The sequence below is a fragment of the Talpa europaea genome (genome assembly GCF_964194135.1).
Source record: "Talpa europaea genome assembly, chromosome: X".
In the NCBI taxonomy this organism is placed as follows: domain Eukaryota; kingdom Metazoa; phylum Chordata; class Mammalia; order Eulipotyphla; family Talpidae; genus Talpa; species Talpa europaea.
In genome coordinates, this window is record NC_140081.1 from 50892171 (window position 1) to 50911246 (window position 19076).

Here is a 19076-nt window from a genome sequence, read left to right on the forward strand (position 1 = left end):
ATTAGAACAGTTTGATATTGGAACAAAAACAACACAGATCAATGGAACTGAATAGAAAGCCCAGACATAAAACCACACTTATATGGACAACTGATCTTTGACAACGGAGCAAGGACGGTTTGTTCAATAAATGGTGCTGGGAAAACTGGACCACCATATGCAAAAAAAAAAAAAAAAAAAAAAAGAAACTAGACCACTACCTTTCACTGTGCACAAAAATCAACTCAAAATGGATAAACGAACTGGACAGAAGACCTGAAACCATAAAATATACAGAAGAAAATATAGGTAAAACACTACAAGACATACATCGCAATAACATCTTTAAAGACATCATCCAAAGCAAAGAAAGTCAAGGAAAAGATAAAAACTTGGGATTACATCAAACTGAAAAGCTTCTGCACAGCAAAAGAGACATTAACCAAAACAGAGAGATACCCCACTGATTGGGAAAAAAATCTTTGCACTCCATTCAACTGATAAGGGACTGATCACAAAGATACAGAAAGAAATCACAGGACTCAACAAAAACAAAATAAACAATCCAGTCAAGAAATGGGCAGAACTTAAAAGATATTTCTCCAAAGAGGAAATGCAAATGGCTAACAGGCATATGAAAAAATGTTCAACATCCCTTATCATCAGGGAAATGCAAATTAAAACCACATTGAGAAACCACCTTACACCAGTTAGAATTGCACATATCAAAAAAATAAGCAACAATAAATGTTAGCAAAGATGTGGTGAAAAAGGAACTCTCCTACATTGCTGGTGGGAGTGCAAACTGGTCCAACCACTATGCAAAGCTGTCTGGAGGTTCCTCAACCTACCATACAACCCAGTACTTCCACTACTAGGGATCTAACCAAAGGACACAAAAACATTGATTCAAAAGAACACCTGTACCCCTATGTTTATTGCAGCACTATTTACAATAGGTAAAACCTGGAAACAACCCAAATGCCCAAAAATAGAAGACTGAATCAAGAAAGATGTGGTACATGTACACAATGGAGTATTACTCAGCAATCAAAAAAGATAAACTCATGCCATTCAAAGCAACATGGGTGGAACTAGAAGGAATTATGCTCAGTGAAATAAGCCAAAAGGAAAAAGAAAAATATCAGATGATTTCACTTATAGCAGGAACACAGGGGGACCAAATAAGACATCAGGGTAAAAAAATAATAACAATACAAACACAACAAAGCAAAAATGTACAATTATAAACAAGGGACATCCTGTAGGGGAGGAGGAGGGAGAGGGATCAGAGGGTGGAAGGAGAAGCACAGGGGACTGAGGTGATGGTGCACCGGTGCACTGGTGAAGGAAACTCTATGGGGACTAAACCTGAGGGGGTGGGGGGAACCAAATATTGTTTAAAAATGAACAGTATGTAAAAAATATAAAAAATCAATATAAAGAAAAATAAAGAAAAAAATCTAGCCTTCTGAACTCATCAAAAATTAAAGACGGTGGGGGAAAGTGACCAACCAAATTTTATGTGGCCAACATTAACTTGATTCTAAAAACAAACAAGAACAAAAAAGAAACAAGCAAAAAAGAAAACTATAAACCAGTATCTGATGGCCATAGATGCAAGAATCATCAACAAAGTCTTGACAAATCAAATCCAGCAATATATTAAGAGAACCATTTACTGATATTATGACCAAATAGGAATCATTCCAGGGATGCAAGGTTGATTCAACAATGCAAATGAATCAATTTCATTCACCATGTGAACAAACAAAAAAAAACACATTATCACTTCAATAAACACTGTAAAAACATTTGCTAAGATGCAACATTCATTTATGATAAAAACTCGATAAAATGGGACTAGAAGGAACATATTGCAACATAACAAAAGCTATATATGATAAACCCATAGCCAACATCATGCTCAATGGTGAAAAACTGAAAGTATTTCCCCTAAGGTTAGAACAAAACAGATGTCAAAGACACCTAATATAGTACTGGATATCCTAGTCAGAGGATAGTATTCATTATAGTATTTGACTGTTCAATATAATACTGGACATCCTAGTCAGAGGAATTAGGTCAAAAAATGATATAAAATAAATCCAGGGGCCTCCCTTGTGGCACAAAGGGTTAAGTCTCAGCACTATGAAGCAATCTGCAGCCACTGCAGCACAAATTTGATGCCAGGCCAGAGAGCCAACACACATGGCACAATAAACCTCTCCTGTCTCACCTGCTGCTCCTCTCAGCAATGTATTTCAGTGGTGCTGCCTGTTCTGCTCCCTACTCTGTCTCTGGTGAGTCCTCTCACCCTCCTGCACCTTTGGCCTACACCCCAGCTCTTATATGCATAAATAAATCTTTCAAAAAAGTAATCCAAATAGGAAAGGAAGACGTGATAATATAAATAGAAAATTCAAAAGACTATCAAAAAACTACTAGAAATAATAGAGCAAAGTGGCAGGATACATAATCGATACATAAAACTCAGTTGCATTTCTATATGCAAATAATTACGAGAAATTGACAAAAAAAAATCTCACAATCTGCCCAATAAAGGATGAAATACCTGAAAATAAACTTAATGAGGGAGATGTAGGACCTATGTGGAAAATTATAAGACACTGTCAAATGAAGTAAGACACAAAGACATGCATAGAAAAAAATAAGCATCATTAAAATGGCCACATTACGCAGCGGTTGAGCGCTGGGCTGTGGAGCTGCCCGCAGCCTCTGCAGTGCCGGTTGGATCCCTGGCCGCCGGCGAGGGTCCCACATGGCACGCAGACCTCTCCTGCCATGCCCGCTGTTCCCCTCAGCAGTGTATTTCATCAGTCTGCCTGTTCTGTTTCCCCGCTCTGGCTCTGGTGAATTCTCTCACCCTCCCGCACTTCTGACTGTACCCAGGGCTTGTATAAAAAAAAAAAAAAAAGGTCACATTACCTAAAGCAATTTACAGGTTCAACACCACACCTATCAAAAATTCCACTCCTAGGTATTTACCCAAAGGACACAGAAACATCAATTCCAAAGAGCACCTGCACTCCTATGTTTATAGCAGCACTATTTAGCAGCACTATAGCTAAGCTTTGGAAACAACCCAAATGCCCAAAAATAGATGACTGGATCAAGAAGATGTGGTACATATACACAATGGAATATAACTCAGCATTCAAAAAAGATAAACACATGCAATTTGCAGCAACATGGATGGAGCCGGAAGGGATCATGCTCAGCGAAATAAGCCAGAAAGAAAAAGGAAAATACCAGATGGTCTCACTATTAGCAGGAATCTAGAAAACTGAAATAAGGGACCAGGAAAAAGAATAACTATAAGAAAGAAAAAATCAAAATCAACAAACAACTATGAACCAGAGACACTGTATGGGAGGTGGGGGGAGGGGAAAGGAGAGATTGGGGTCAAAATAAGGGGGTTGTAATCGTATGGGGAATATAAAAATAGAATTCAAATTAAAAAAATCCCAATGATGGTTTTCAAGGAAATATAACAATTTTTAATATTTGCATGAACCATAAAAAACCAAATAGCCAAAGCAATCCTGAGAGAAGGAAGAAAAACGGAGGTATGATCCTTGATTTCAAACTATACTAAATAGCAACAGTAAATAAAACATTATAGTATTGTAACAGAAACACAGACCAAAGGAATAGAGCCATGACCATACAACGGAGAAAGGAAAACCTGTTTAACAAAGAGTGTTTGGAAACTTGGATAGGCACAAGTACAAAATTTTAACTAGTTCATTACTTAACTTCATATACAGAAATTATATAATTCAAAATGGATTAAAGAATAGGATATAAGACCAGAACCCATCATTCTCATTTTTTCTCTTTCTCTCTCTCTATATATATAAATGATACACTCCTGAACACTGCATCACTGTATATGATTCAGATTATATATACTATATATTTTTATATATTTATTTATTTTTATTAAGGCAACATTGGTTTGCATCACTGTATATGATTCAGAAATACAGAATCCTACCTCTTCAGATGTATGTTACCACACCATACCAAACACCAATCACATAGTCTCTCACCATAATCTATAATCCTTCCCTACTCTGCTATCCTTCTCTTCTCATTCCCCACTCTAGTAGTCTCTGTTTTACACAGATTTCTAGTTTGTTTTTGGTTTGGTGTTGTCTGACCTTAGTTTTGTTTCTCTATATTCCACATATAAAATATCATCCATTATCTGTATTTCCCTTCTGATTTAGCATAATCCCCTCTAATTCCATCCACACTGTTGTAAATAGCAAGAGTTCATCTTTTTATGGCTGAGTGGTATTCCATTATGTATATATGGTTTATATACATACATACACATACCCATACCACCCCACTACATATTAATCGACTCATGTGTCCTTAAGACACTTAGGTTGCTTACATAACCTGGCCATTTTATTTTATTTTTTTTGATAAAGGTGATGCCTATTTTATTATTTTTTTTTTTTTGTGGGACCCTCGCCAGTGGCCGGGGATCGAACTGACACTGCAGAGGCTGCGGGCAGCCTCACAACCAACGCTCAACTGCTGTGCCACCAGGGGAGGCCCTTAACCTGGCTATTTTAAATAGTGCTGCAATGAATACAGGTGTGTATATATCCCTTTGAATTAGTGTGTTTGCATTCCTGGGGCAGCTATATTGGCATGGATTTGCTGGATCATATGGTAGATATACTTTTAATATTTTGAGAAACCTCCATACTATTTTCCAATAGTGTACGAGGGTTCCTTTTTCCCCACAGCCTCACCAATACTTGCAGTTTCTGGTCTTTTTTATATAGGCCCCTTTCACAGGTGTGAGATGGTTTCTCATTGTGGTTTTGATTAACATTTTCATGGTAATAAGTGATGAACATTTTTCAGTGGCTATTGGCCATTTGTATATACACTATTTAAAAGAAAGAGTTTAACAATGTGGGTTAAAAAAGAAACTTGACCCAAGTATATGTTGTCTACAAGAAACTCACTTCAAATATATATAGCAAAGTAGACTGAAAAGAAAGGGATGAAGATATACCATGTAAACATCAATCGAAATACAGAAGTGGCTAGAATGATAGTAGATAAAACAGGTTTCAGAAAAAAATAAATTATGAAGGTTAGAGAAGGACACAGCAATCTTAACTGTGAATACAGCAAGTAACAAATGTGGAATTACAAGAAAAAAATACTGAAAGGAGAAACAAACCTATAATTATAGTTGCAGGCTTCAACTCTCATCTCTCAAAAATCAATAACTAGACAGAAAATCAGTATTTAAAAAAATAATCTGTGTAGTATACCATGTTAACAGGCTAAAGAAAGATGTAGATATTAAATAAAACAGAAAAAGCATCTAACGAAATTTAACACCCTTTGATAATAAAAAGTATTGGCAAACTACGTAGAGGGGAAATTCCTCAACATGATATAGTACTTATACAATATCTATAGCTAATATCATAAGTAATACTGAACACTCTTCCCAAGATCAAGAAAAAGACAAGGGTGTTCACGCTCATGAGTCATTACACGTGACTGAAGTTCTAGCCAGTGTGATAAGGCAAGAAAGGGAAATTAACAGTATATGAAGCAGAGAGGAATAAATAAAACCACCCTTATTTGCAGATAACACAGTGGTTAGCAGAAAATCTCAAGGAAGCTACAAAACTCCTAGAACAAATAGGTGAGTTTTGCAAGGTCACAGATAAAAGACCAACACAAAAATCAACTGCATTTCTATATTCTAGCAATGAACACATGGATAAGAATATAGTATCATTTACAATCACTCAAAAAATGAAATAAGTGTAAATCTAATAAAACATATGCAGGACATTTGTGCTGAAAAGTACAAAACAAGGGTGATGATGGAAGAAATCAGAGATGTGCGCAGAGATCAATGTTCATGGGAAGACTCATAGTAACAGGATCAAGTCTCCCCAAATTTATAAGAGATTTAATGGAATTTCTATCAAGTTCTCACAAAGATTTTATAGATAAAAAATAGAATAAATCGGGATATATCTCTCAGCCTGACATTAAGGCTTAGCTATACAGCTATACTAATCACAACTATGAGGTAATGGCAGAGGGATAAACTAATGGATCAGAAGAATTGAATTGTGAATCAAGAAATAGTCACACACAAATACAGCCAACTGACTTTTCACAAAAGTGCAAAAGCAATTTGGTGGAAGGACAGCTTTACAACAAATGGTGTTGGTGTAATTGGACATCCGTAGTTAAAGAAAGAAAAGGAATGTTCATAGCAGCTTTATTTGGAAGAGCCAAAACTGGCAAACACCCAGACGTCCTTAAATGAGACAGTGAGTATGCCATGGAATATCACAGAACCAACCACTGACACATGCAGAAAGCTGGACGTGTCTCCAGAATATTGTGCTGAGTGGACAAAGCCAATCCCAAATGGCTACATACCGTACGATCCCACTTATACAACATCCTAGAAAAGACAAATTGTAAAGATGATGAGCAAATCAGTGGTTGCCAGGGATTAGGGCTGGTGGCAGAGGGGGTGTTGTGACTCTAAGGGGCACAGGGGATATGTGGTGAGGGGTCAGCTCTGGATTTGCACTGCAGGGGCAGCTACACAAATCCACCTGCTGAGACGACATCAACTACATGCCACAGTGCAGCAGTGTCAGATTCCTGGTCTTGATACAGTATTACCACTAAGTAAGATGTCATCGATGAGAAAAACTAGGCGAAGCGGACATGGGAGCTCTATCTTTGAAACTTATAATGAGTCTAATTATTTAAAAACAAGTACTAAGGGAAAAGAGCAGTAGTAACTCTAAACAGAACTTGGTATCCTGGTTTGGATTCTGCAACAGAAAAAGGATATTGAAATTTGACCTAAATAATCTCATACAAAAATTAACTCAAAATACACTTAAATATAAAATACTAAAATTTTTATAACACAGGAGAAAATTTTCAGGACAGAGGGCTTGAGGGAGAGTCTTATACTTGAAACCTAAAACAAGATTTAAAAATGACAAACTAGACCATAAAATTTAAACATTCTGTGAAAAACTTTGTGAAGGTGATAGAAGACATGCCATAGACTCGCAAAAATATATATATTTTCAAATCACATATGTGACAAGTGATTTGTATCTAAATTATTATTTTCAAATACCCAATAATGAACACTCAATCCAAATAAAAAACGGGCAAAAGAACTGAAAAAACATTTTACCAAATAAGATATACATATGGCAAATTAACACATGAAAGATAATTCAACATAATTAGTAAGCAGGGAAATGCAAATTAAGACCACAACAAGGAAATACTACCATTATATACCTATTAGAATAGTTCAAAATAAAATGTGATAACACCATTGCTGGTAAGAATACAGAAAAACTTGATCTCTTACACTTTACTTGTGGGAATACAAAATGGTGCAGCCACTATGGAATACACTTTGGTAGTTTCAAAAAAAAAAAAAAAACACTTAATATTCAATTACCATGTGACCTAGTAATCACACTCTGAGCATTTACCTTAGAGAAATGAAAACTTAGGTCTACACAAAACCTTTCCACAATGTCCATAACTTTATCTGTAATAGCCAAACTGGCCTGCACTAGGTATACAGTTTGTATTTTTAAAAATCTAGTACATCTATGCTGTGGTATACTACCTACTGTGTAATAAAAATAAACTATTGATACACATTGAGACTTGCTTGGAACTAAAGGGAATTATGCTGAAGGAAAATGTTTATATAAAAATATCACATATATCATTGTATAACAGTTTCATGATGATGAAATTATAAAGATGGAGAGCACATTAGCTATTGCTAGGAGTTCAGGATAGTTGCAATCTCCATGGTGATGGAATATTCTTCACCTTGATTGTAGTGCTGGTTACAGAATCTCTACACGTTTTAAAAAGACACAGATATGTATATACAGTGAAACTGTATATTTCTTAGCTTTGATATTTATAAGTTGTGTAAAATGTAACCATTAGGAAAATTTAGGTGAAGGATTCACATGACCTTGCTATATTATATCTCTGTAAGTAAAATGTTCTAAAGAAAAAAAGTATCAAGCTAACCAATACCTTAAGACTACTGAAAACTATGTAATGGTCACACAAGACAGTATTAGGGTTATCACCTTAAAGTTTTTTTCTTTTTTTCTTTTTTGAGCCATGGATAAGACTTTATTTTTTTATTTTATATAATTCTTACATCATTTTTTATTTTTACACAATGTACGCATTTTCATTTTGGTTATATTCCCCATGCAATTCCCAACCCCCTTATTTTGACCTTAATCCCTCCTCTCCCCCCACCCCTGTAGTGTGTCACTGGTTTATAGTTGCTTGTTGATTTTTTTCTTTATTATAATTAGTCTTTTTCCTGGTCCCTTATTTAGTTTTCTAAATTCCTGCTATGAGTGAGACCATCCAGTATTTTTCTTTTTCTTTCTGGCTTATTTCACTGAGCATGATCCCTTCCAGCTCCATCCATGTTGCCACAAATTGCATGAGTTTATCTCTCTCTCTCTCTTTTTTAAAGATCTATTTATTTATTTATACAAGCACTGGGTACAGTCAGAAACATGGGAGGGTGAGAGAATTCACCAGAGCTAGAGTGGGGAACAGAACAGGCAGACTGACGAAATACAATGCTGAGGGGTGCAGAGGGCGCAGCAGGAGAGGTCTGCCGTGCCATGTGGGACCCTCGCAGGTAGCTGGGGATCAAACCGGTGCTGCAGAGGCTGCGGGCAGCTTCACAGTACAGCGCTCAACCACTGCGCCACCAGGGGAGGCCCAAGTTTATTTCTTTTGATTGCTGAGTAATATTCCATTGTGTATATATACCACATCTTCCTGATCCAGTCATCTATTTTTGGGCATTTGCGTTGTTTCCATATCTTAGCTATTGTAAATAGTGCTGCTATAAACATAGGGGTGCAGGTGCCCTTTTGAATTAATGTTTCTGTGTCCTTAAAGTTTTTCTTAATGTGTTTTCCCAACGACTTTACATAAACAAGGATTATCTTTTTTTTTAAGATTTATTTATACATACAAAACTGGGGTACAGGTGAGAGGTGTGTGTGTGTGTGGGGGGGGGGGTGTATGTGAGAGGATTCACCAGAGACAGAGTGGGGAACAGAACAGGTGGATTGACTGAAATAACTGCATTTCTATGTTGTTTCCAATTAGACATAAAATATGAGTGTTACTGTCAACAGGGCTTCTAGAACCTGGTTGTTTGTTGAATTAACCTAGTTCTTGTTTACCACCGTACCTTCCTGTTATTGAGTTAACCTGGTAAAACCCTAGTCAGCTAATACCCTGCTTCCCTACTACTCCACACTGGCAATCAACCCATAAAACCAGGACCCCAGCACTCTCAGGTTGAGAGAGTGGCTCTGAACAGTTGCTGATTCTCTCCTAGTATATATGATCCACAGCAAATGTTCCTTGTTTGAATCTTTGGTTAAGCCTCTCTCCAAATTCCTTGTCAGACCAAGAAAGCCAGACAAGAACTCTCAAAGATCTGTAAAAAAAAATTGGCAAACATAAAAGGATAGGGTGCTCCCTCCCTTTCCTTGAGACCCCCTCCTTTGGTGTCTGTGATGCTGGGTGGGGCTGCAAGCTCTCTGGATGACCCATGCAGCAGCAAGAACCCTTTTGTTCTCGGATCCTCTGGGGAGGTATATGGGCAGTGTCCACAACTGGGTTTAAGTTTACTTTTGGTTTCAAGCAAGACAGGCTTGTGAGCTCCTGGGTTAATTGAGTAGTATTTGTTCAGCTCACCAAAGAAAACAGGCGTGAAGGAAGTCCGGACAAAACACCCTAGATGCACTGTCACATGCGTTAGGTGTGGAAAACAGATTGTCTTTACCTATTTCCATGTCCAAAGATGCCTGGGCCTTAACTATAGAAATGGACTAGGGGGCAGAAATCAATGACTTCCTTCAGAATTTAAATTACTCTTCCAGAGATACAAATTGTGTGAAAACACCATTTAGACAATTGGGTACAGGCTTGTGTAACAATCCTCAGTGGGACCCCAATAACCATAGTCACCTGGTCCTGCTTGAGTATTATTGTAACCTCCTCCTAAGGGAAATGAGGTTGGCTAGCCAGAGGCTTGTCAGTGGTCAAAAGCTAATGATGTTATTATCCAGGAGCCTCAGGAGACTTGCCCTCAGTTTTCATGGAGACTGAAACATTCCAATGGTATTGCTCCTTGCATATGGGCGTCCCAGCAAGAGCTAGAGTCTTAAATACCTATCTTATAACTCAGAGAGCCCCTGCCATTACGTGCAAGTTACAGGACATCCACCATTCTCCCAATTGGTGGAGGTGGCCTTCCGAGTATTTAATAACCCAGATTTGACAGAGATGGACTTGAAATGGCAAGTCTCCTACTGGTGGATGCCCTTCAAGATCAGTCGGGGACAAGACCAGGAAAGGATAATCCCCAAGGACAATTTCAGGTGAGTTCCCCTGGCCTCCAATCAGGAGGACACAGACCCTAAAAGTTGGGACCAAATCAGTTTGCCATATGCAAAAAGAAGGGAAACTAGGAGGGCGAGTGTCCCTTCCATCCCCCAAAGAAGGAGGGAAAAGGCAAGCCCAAGTCCCCAGAGGCCTGACAGTCAACAGAACTACAAGGCTCAGGGGTTTCATCTGTCTCACAGTAGTCAGATTTCCACTGCCCCAGAGAAACCCTGGCTGATCTTGAACTTAGGGGTGAAATGGTCTACTTTTTAGTTGACACCGAAGCCATCTACTTGGTTTTCAACATACAGAAAGTGTAGTAGGATCTCCTCCATCTTGTAACAAAAAAAAAATCACCTAGACAAAAATAGGAATAAGAAACTAACCACCGAATGAATTGCACTCCCTATACCTCCTCCTCGTGATTAACCATTAACTGGCTCCTACTGCATTCCTGGGAGCTTGAAAAACTGATTGTATTGAATCCCTAATAGAATTCTCTGTCCTCCTGAGGTGGATCAGAAACAAATCTCTGCTGATTACTGCTGGGAAAGCTAAACACCTTGACTCCTGTTGCCTAGAAATGCAGCCTCTTGGACCCTCCTTTGAAGGGCTGGAGGTGGGGGCAGGAATGATTAACATTGTCATTAAATAGGCTATGGAAACTTCACATGGCCAGGAACCAGATGTGGGGGTAGAAATAGTTAATCTTCTTTTCCCCTATCCCGAAATGATTAATAATCCTTGCAGATAACCTACCCAACTCCAAAGTAAAAATTCCACTAAGAATAAAATACCAGGCAGACCCTGCCCTAAGAATGCAGCTTTCACCCCCTTGTGTCTATGCAAATGTCTCTTTTTTTTTTTTTAAAGATTTATTTATTTATTTTATACAAGAACCGGGGTACAGACCAGACGTGCGGGAGGGTGAGAGGATTCACCAGAGACAGAGTGGGGAACAGAACAGGCAGACTGATGAAATACACTGCCGAGAGGAGCAGCGGGTGAGACAGGAGAGGTCTGCCCCGCCATGTGGGACCCTTGCCGGCGGCCGGGATTGAACTGGTGCTGCAGAGGCTGTGGGACAGCTTCACAGCACAGCACTCAACTGCCTGTGCCACCAGAGAAGGCCCACAAATGTCTCTCTTTCTTAATAAACTCGCTATGTGCCAGTTAAGGTGATTTTGTTCAATTCATTCTTAATGGGATCCAAGGAACCCTGACTTGTCCCACATCAGAAAGGACCATTATCATCCCCCAAATTTGCTCAGTAACTGAGGTATCAGGAAAAGAACAAACTAAGAGTTTCCTTCCTTCCTGTTCATACCAGAATGCCAAGTCCCCCTCCTAAGGAGAGTCCTGTTAGCTAAGTTCAGAGCTGTTTATTTGGAAGGCAATAACTGCACTCTAAAGGTACTAGTGCAATCCCGGGAGGCATTGGTGGCCTTGCTAGCCATAAACAAAGGGGGGTGGGCTTTCTCTGGGCGACTTGCCTGGGGTCAACACTAAGGTTTGGGCCCAGGAACAGGTAGGAGAGTGCCAGATATGGTTTAATCATCCACAATAAATTCAAGTGCCTAGCACTGAAGCCCTGCCTACAGCAGAATCCCCAAAGAAAAGAGGTCTCAGAGGGGATTCAACTGGTAACTGCGCCATTCTTCATACAATACCCCAATCTTCCTAGCAAGAAAACCCAATGGAGAGTAAAGGTTAGTATAGGACTTGAGGATGATTTCCCTACACTCCCTAGTCCCAGGAATTGTTTGCCTTTGAATGGCAAACAAAACTCCCCATAAAACGCAGTATTATTGCACCATGCTCTCACAGGAGTTTAAAAACTCTGTGGAGGCGCTAGCCCACGGGTCCTGAAGTACTTGGTCCTGCCTGCTGGATGACCCTTTGATGGCCAGCACCTCCCAACATGAATCTGACCTCAACCACCAAGATTTTGAATCACTTCACGGAGAAAGGATATAAGGTTTCTAGGAAAAAAGCTCAAATTACCTGAGAGATACCCACCTAGGTTTTATAACTGAAGAAGTGAAAAAGAGGCTGCCTACAGATAGAAAGGAAGCCCATCTGCTAGGTCCCCATTCCAAAAACTCACAAAGAGCTGTAGGAATTCTTGGGAATGACAGGGTTCTGTTAACTTTGGATTCCCAACTTCAGTCTAATAGCTAAACCACTGTTCAGGCCCTGCAAGGTCAAGGTAGGGATACCCTCCTCTGGGATTAAAACTGTGATAGAATTTAGGCTTACTTTTATCTCCTTATTGCAAGGGAACTAAGGATCTGGGTATATGAGTGAAATGTGTCTTATTTCATGTAATAGAAATAACAATTGAATCATATGTTCTAGAAAATATGACAAGTTACTTGTGAGTCTTCTAATTTAAAGGGATAACCGGGTAACAGTTTTTATAGGTGCTTATAATCAAGAAATTCAGAAGGTAAGGTTTTAGGAGTTGAGAATTTTTATTGACGTGTGAAATTGAAACTAATGAAGATAATGAAAAGACCCTATGGGAAAAGGCAGGATGTCTTTGTTTGAAGGCACAGAAAATGGAGATAGTTTGTTCAGAATCTAAAAGATTTTGCCTGAAGATTAAGCTGGTTGTTTTTGGAATGGAATAATATAATACATGATAAAAGCAAAAGAACTTATAGAGGGTTTAAATGAGAAATCTTAGAAATGAATTTTACATGGTCAAACTAAATAAGATTGAATGACTTGTAATGAGGGTTTCTAAAAATTAAGCCTTAATAAATAGTCAACATACGTAAAACCAAATCTCAATTTTCTTCCATCTGCTAAAAGGAAAAAGGTATTCTTAAACTGTGGTCAGATTTCAGTGAGAAGCTGATGTTGAAAGAGGGCAACTGTGCTAAAGTTACCAAGACTTCATTTGTTTTACTGTGTTTAACAAGACTTAAGAAAGGGTAACTCATCTTAGTTGATACATGAAATAATTGAATTTCCTGTTTTAGTGAATACCTGTAACTTAAGGGGAAAAAAGATGTGTTTTAGCAGTATTTGAGACCAGAAATTAACACCCAAATTTCTGATTTCTGCATCAATCTAACTAATACTGAGATAGGAAGGGTCCTGGGATAGTGACTGGGACAAGACAGGGATCAAGGACAAAAATTTTGCAAGAATTGTACTGTTGGGCCTCCCTGGTGGTGCAGGCAGTTGAGCCCCACGCTGTGAAGCTGTCTACAGCCTCTGTAGCACAGGTTCGATCCCACACGGCCGGGGAGAAGCCTACATGGCAGGGCAGACCTCTCTTGTCTCGCCCGCTATTCCCCCTCAGCAGTGTATTTTGTCAGTCTGCCTGTTCTGTTCCCCGCTCTGTCTTTGGTGAATCCTCTCACCCTCCTGCACATCTGGCCTGTACCCCAGCTCTTGTATAAATAAAAATAAATCTTAAAAAAAAAGAATTGTACTGTTCCCATGGGCTGGTATGCAAGAGGTGAAAAAAAACAAAAAAACAAAAAAAACAAAAAACAACTGATAACTTTAGGCCCAGACACCTGTTGGCAAAATTTCCTTGGGCCATTTTTTTCCCACTAATATTCCCCAGCCTGGGCATTTCTGAGTCTTTCCACAGTTTATCTAGTTGGCTGCTATGGGAAAAGAGTGAGTTAAAAGACCCAGAAGAGAAAAGGAGTTAGAGTCCTTGTGACGATACCAGTTCAACCTGGAGCTGCAGATAACACAGCATCCAAGAGATGTTCACCGTGGAGATGGTCACAAGCCCTGCACGACCCTCGAGCTACAGCTGACTGGTGCACACAACTAGCATCAACAAATGGACTTCAGACAAGTCCACTCTCCTGCTTTCTCAGCCAATAGAGCTTAACTTCTTTGTTCTCAAACTCTATTCCTAAAACCTTAATAGGCCCCTAGCCCCTGCACTTTCTGGAGTCTCTTTTGCTAATCACCAGTGTTTGTAGAGTACTCTTTTCAATCTTGACCAGAGGCTTCCAAGAGCCTTTTCCTGGGCGTGGGAGCAGGACCCTTTGGTCCATCTCTTTGACTACTGGCAGGTGGAGCAATGGACAGCAGCTGGCATGCTACAAGCTTATTCACCCGTTTTTGTGGGGAGATTGGGATCACACTGAGGGCCCTGGTTCCAATGACAGAATTACTAAGGTGCAGGTGGACAGAACTGAAACCTTCCCTCAGGTATTGAAAAGTAATTGACCAGGTTTAAGTAACCTGAAGATCTAGTGCTGGTTCTCTATTACCTTCAGGGTTTATTGACTAGAGATTAATCTAGTCTTGACAGATTGCTGAGGCCCTGTCTGAGAATAATTGCTCTTAAAATCTTTGTCACTCTGGGTAATTAAGTATTTTAGAAAAATCTGTGTTATGCCTGTTGGAAAAAAACTTCCCTATAATCAAAATTCTAAAATAATAAAGCTTTTGATGAATAAAAAGGAAAAATCTTGGGGCCTCCCTGGTGGCACAGGAGTTAAAGTCTCAGCAGTATCAAGCTATCATCAACCCGGGCAGCATGAGTTCTATCCCCAGCTAGGGAGCTAAGCCACATATGGCGCAGCAGACCTCTCCTATCTCACCCGCTACTCCCTCAGCAGTGTATCTCAGTCAGTCTGCATGTTCTGCTCCCCACTCCGTCTCTGGTGAATCCTCTCACCCCCTGCACCTCTGGTCTACACCCCAGTTCTTGTATGCATAAATAATTTTTTAAAAAAATAAAAAGAAAAATCAGAGGTCTTAAGGACATCTAAGACACATTAAAAACCCTGTTCTCCTTGTGGAAAAAAATGTTAAGCTGGGCCAGTTTGGTTATTTTGAAGCTTTTATGAGGAACACTGAATATATGTGAATACTGATGAGTGTTATAAAATTATGTGAAACTTTACTGTGGTATAATATTACTTGTATCAATTCTGGTTATTCTAAAATACTGTATGTCACAAAATTGAGTAAAATTCCTTGTCAAATTGCTTTATAATAAGACTAAGTCTTGCCATTTACAGAAATTCCTTATTTTAGTGCTTTGTATTCAGAGAAATTCACAGGAAAACAACTGACAAATACTCTGAAAATACAGGTTTGTCACAGAAGTGAGGAGAAAAGAAATTGTAGAGCTTATGGAAAAAGCTGTACTCATAATAATTGCTTACAAGAAATCTGAGATTTTCTAAACAGGACTGAATGAATTAGAGGGGCATACATAGATATATTTCAGGTAGGTGGAATGAACCCTGGAGCAACCATACCCAAGTACAGCCTGCTGTTCCCCAGAGGAAATCCAAGAGCCTGTGTACCCTGGGTATTTGTGTGAGCCAATCTTTGACCTAAAATTGCTGTTTAAAATAAGATACTAGAAGGTCAAGTAATTCTATCCTAGGAATAAATGGATGGTTGGCAGCTTGCTTTCTTCTTGCCTTCTGAATATTACTGTTTTTGCCCTGCAGTAAATGAGTCCCCCACCCCTGGCCCTTGGGAAACTCCAAATGGCCCTCGTCTAAGAGTATGAACAAATGTGAACCCAGCCAGGGAATGCCCAAACCTATCTCTGCCTCGCTCAATTGAAATTCCATTCCTCTAAGGGTCCCCATGATGACACTGCCCCCTCTTCAGCAGGAAGTAACAGTAGAAAAAGACTATCACCATTAAACCCCCTTAAGAATAAGGAATGGAATGCAACAAAGGGGTTAGTTACAGAGCCCCTGGTACATGGTCCTTGTTTACTGAGTTAACATGGTCATTGTCCTTATCATTAAGTTAACCTGCTAAAACCCTGGCCAGCTAATATCCTGCTTCCTCACTAGCCCCACCCTGGTGATCAACCCCATAAAGCCAAGACCCCAGCAGCTTTCTGTTGACAGTATGGCTCAAGGCATTTGCCTCCCCTATCCTACTGTGTGATCCATAATAAACATCCCTTGCTTAAATCCTTGACTGGGTCTCTCTCTAACTTATTTGCATCATATCAATATAGACAGACAAGCACTCTTAAAGCATTATGGGACAAAACATGTGCCATTGTGAAATTTAAAATTTTGAGAAACTGAGCAAATATAAGGTCTAGAGTAACTGAAAAATTAGACTAGAGTTAATTAATAAAATTATTTCTTGACACGTATAGTATTTTTAAAAATTACAAACTATAAAATGCATTTATTATTTAAACACTTACTCATGTGCTTTTGCAAATTTACTGTAGAAACCATCCCTGTGGTCAAACTCTCCAGGCTCTATAGACATTAAATATCTAATAGAATAATACTCTTCCCTATGGTCTAACTAGAACTTTATTAGCCTTAATCCTAGGTCCATTTTATGACTTCTAGAATTGAAATATATGTTTACACACACAATATATTATCTTTCATGCTTTAAAATTTATTAAGGCCAAATATTTATACCTCAGCCATTTTCATTAAACTAAATCCTATTTCTTCATCCTTTTCTCAAAGGCCAGGCTTTCACACATCTATGTGCATGTATATACGTCTGAGTATATATATATATATATATATATTTTTTTTTTTTCTCTCTTCCAAAAGCAGTTCCAGCCCATTAATTGCTAATGGTTCAAACAGTTAAAAGCAACATCAGCAATACACCCTATTATCTACAGTAGTTTAAAGAATACAATTCAAATTTCTACAAGAGAGCAGGAATACTTTGTTCACTTTAAAACCCTCTAAGATATTATATATATATCTTATATATTAGTATTTCATATATGTATTTATATCAAAGATGATATAAATGTGGTCAATAAGAACAAGAAAAGATGGTCAGTATCAATGTTACTATGAAAATGAAAATTAAAACCACATAAAATATCCTTATAAACCAATACAATTAATTTTTAAAGGAACATAAAAAGCAACTGTAAATCTCATACATTGTTGGTGGGAATGCAAAATTATACAAACACCTAGAAAACTGTTCAGCAGTTTCTTACAAAGCTAAATAAAAACTTACCACACAATCTAGCAACCAATTCCTGGATTATCATTTCACTTAAATAAATTTCTATTGATCATGCAAAATCATATGTATGAATGTTTAGAGCAACCTCAATTTTAATTCCAAAACCTGGAAAGAACTCCAATATCTCTCAAGGGAAAATGGATACACAAACTATGATACATACATACAATGGAATACTACTCAATAAAAAAGGAACAATCTACAGATATTTGAAAAAAATATACCAGATGCATTTTGCTAAGGAAGTCAGCCTCAAAAGATTACAAACTGTATGACATCTTGACTGAATTCCTTAACTCAATTTCTTAAAGCAGAAAGAAAGCTATTTTATATTTTGACTATATCTTAAATATGTCAAAAATGTATTACAGTGCACTAAGAAGAGTGAATTTTACAGTATACAGACTTAAAAATGATTTTCAAATGCTTCTTACCTCACATTAGTTTCATCATTAAACTCTTCAGCCCATTTTTTCCTTGATTGTGCAGTTGTAGAACCATCTAAACGGTAATAGTCAATGTTTCGGAGCCATTTCCCCTCACCTGAAAATTTAACAAGAAACTGTAGGTTTCACTCCAGGTATGAAAGATTGGTTCAACATATGCAAATCATTAACATATGCAGATCAAAAAAAAGGTAAAAATCACATGATCATCTCAAAATACACAGAAAAAGAATCCAAGATTCAACACTCACTGATTATTAAAATTCAATAAAATGGGAATAAACAAAACTTATTCTCAACAATAACAAAGGCCGTATATGATAAGCCCACAGCCAACATCACACTCAATGGTGATAAATTAAAAGCCTTTCCTCAAAGATCATGAACAAGACAAGAATGACTACCTTCATCACTACTAGTCAACATAATATTGAAGTCAAAGCTGGACCAATTAGGAAAGAAGATGACATAAAAGAAATACAAAATGAAAAAGGGGAAGTGAAACTAATACTATTCACTAATGACATAATATACACAGAAAATCAAAGACTCCACCAAAAAATTACCAGATAGAATAAATGAAATGGTAAAGTAACAGGATACAAAAATCAATACAAAAAAGCTAACTGCATTACTAATCATAAATATCAGAAGAGGAAATTTTTAAAACGATTCCATTTATAATCATACCAAAAGAATGAAATATCTGGGAACAAAGTTAATGAAGGAGGTTAAGGACCTACACACTGAAAACTGTAAGACTATGTTAAAGGAAATAAGACACAAAGAAACTGAACAATATCCCATGCTCATGGATGGATTGGTAGAATAGACATTGTTAAAATGGTCATATTAACCTAAAGAAATTGACAAATCCAATGCAATACCTATCAAAATACCAATGACTTTTTTTCAAGGAAATAGAATAAACAATTATAAAATTTATATAGAATCACAAAAGGCCCTGAATAGGCAAATTCTGAAAGGAAAAAAAGAAAAATGGAGATATCACACTCCCTGTCTTCAAACTGTACCACACAATAGTAATCAAGTATGGTATTGGAACAAAAATAGAAATGCAGATTAATGAATGGAATAGAATAGAAAGCCTAGAAATACACCCATACAAACATGGACAGTTTCCTT

The 19076-nt window shown here is 37.9% G+C and overlaps 1 protein-coding gene across 1 annotated transcript in view; it reads right to left on the bottom strand.

The window, feature by feature from the left end:
* ATRX (ATRX chromatin remodeler) overlaps window positions 1–19076 on the bottom strand; it is a gene marked incomplete at both ends in the record, with an annotated part of 225503 nt that overhangs the window by 33813 nt on the left and 172614 nt on the right. Inside the window, 1 exon segment of the mRNA XM_084259121.1 lies at window positions 17919–18027. Within this exon segment, the coding sequence (XP_084115247.1) occupies window positions 17919–18027 (109 nt within the window).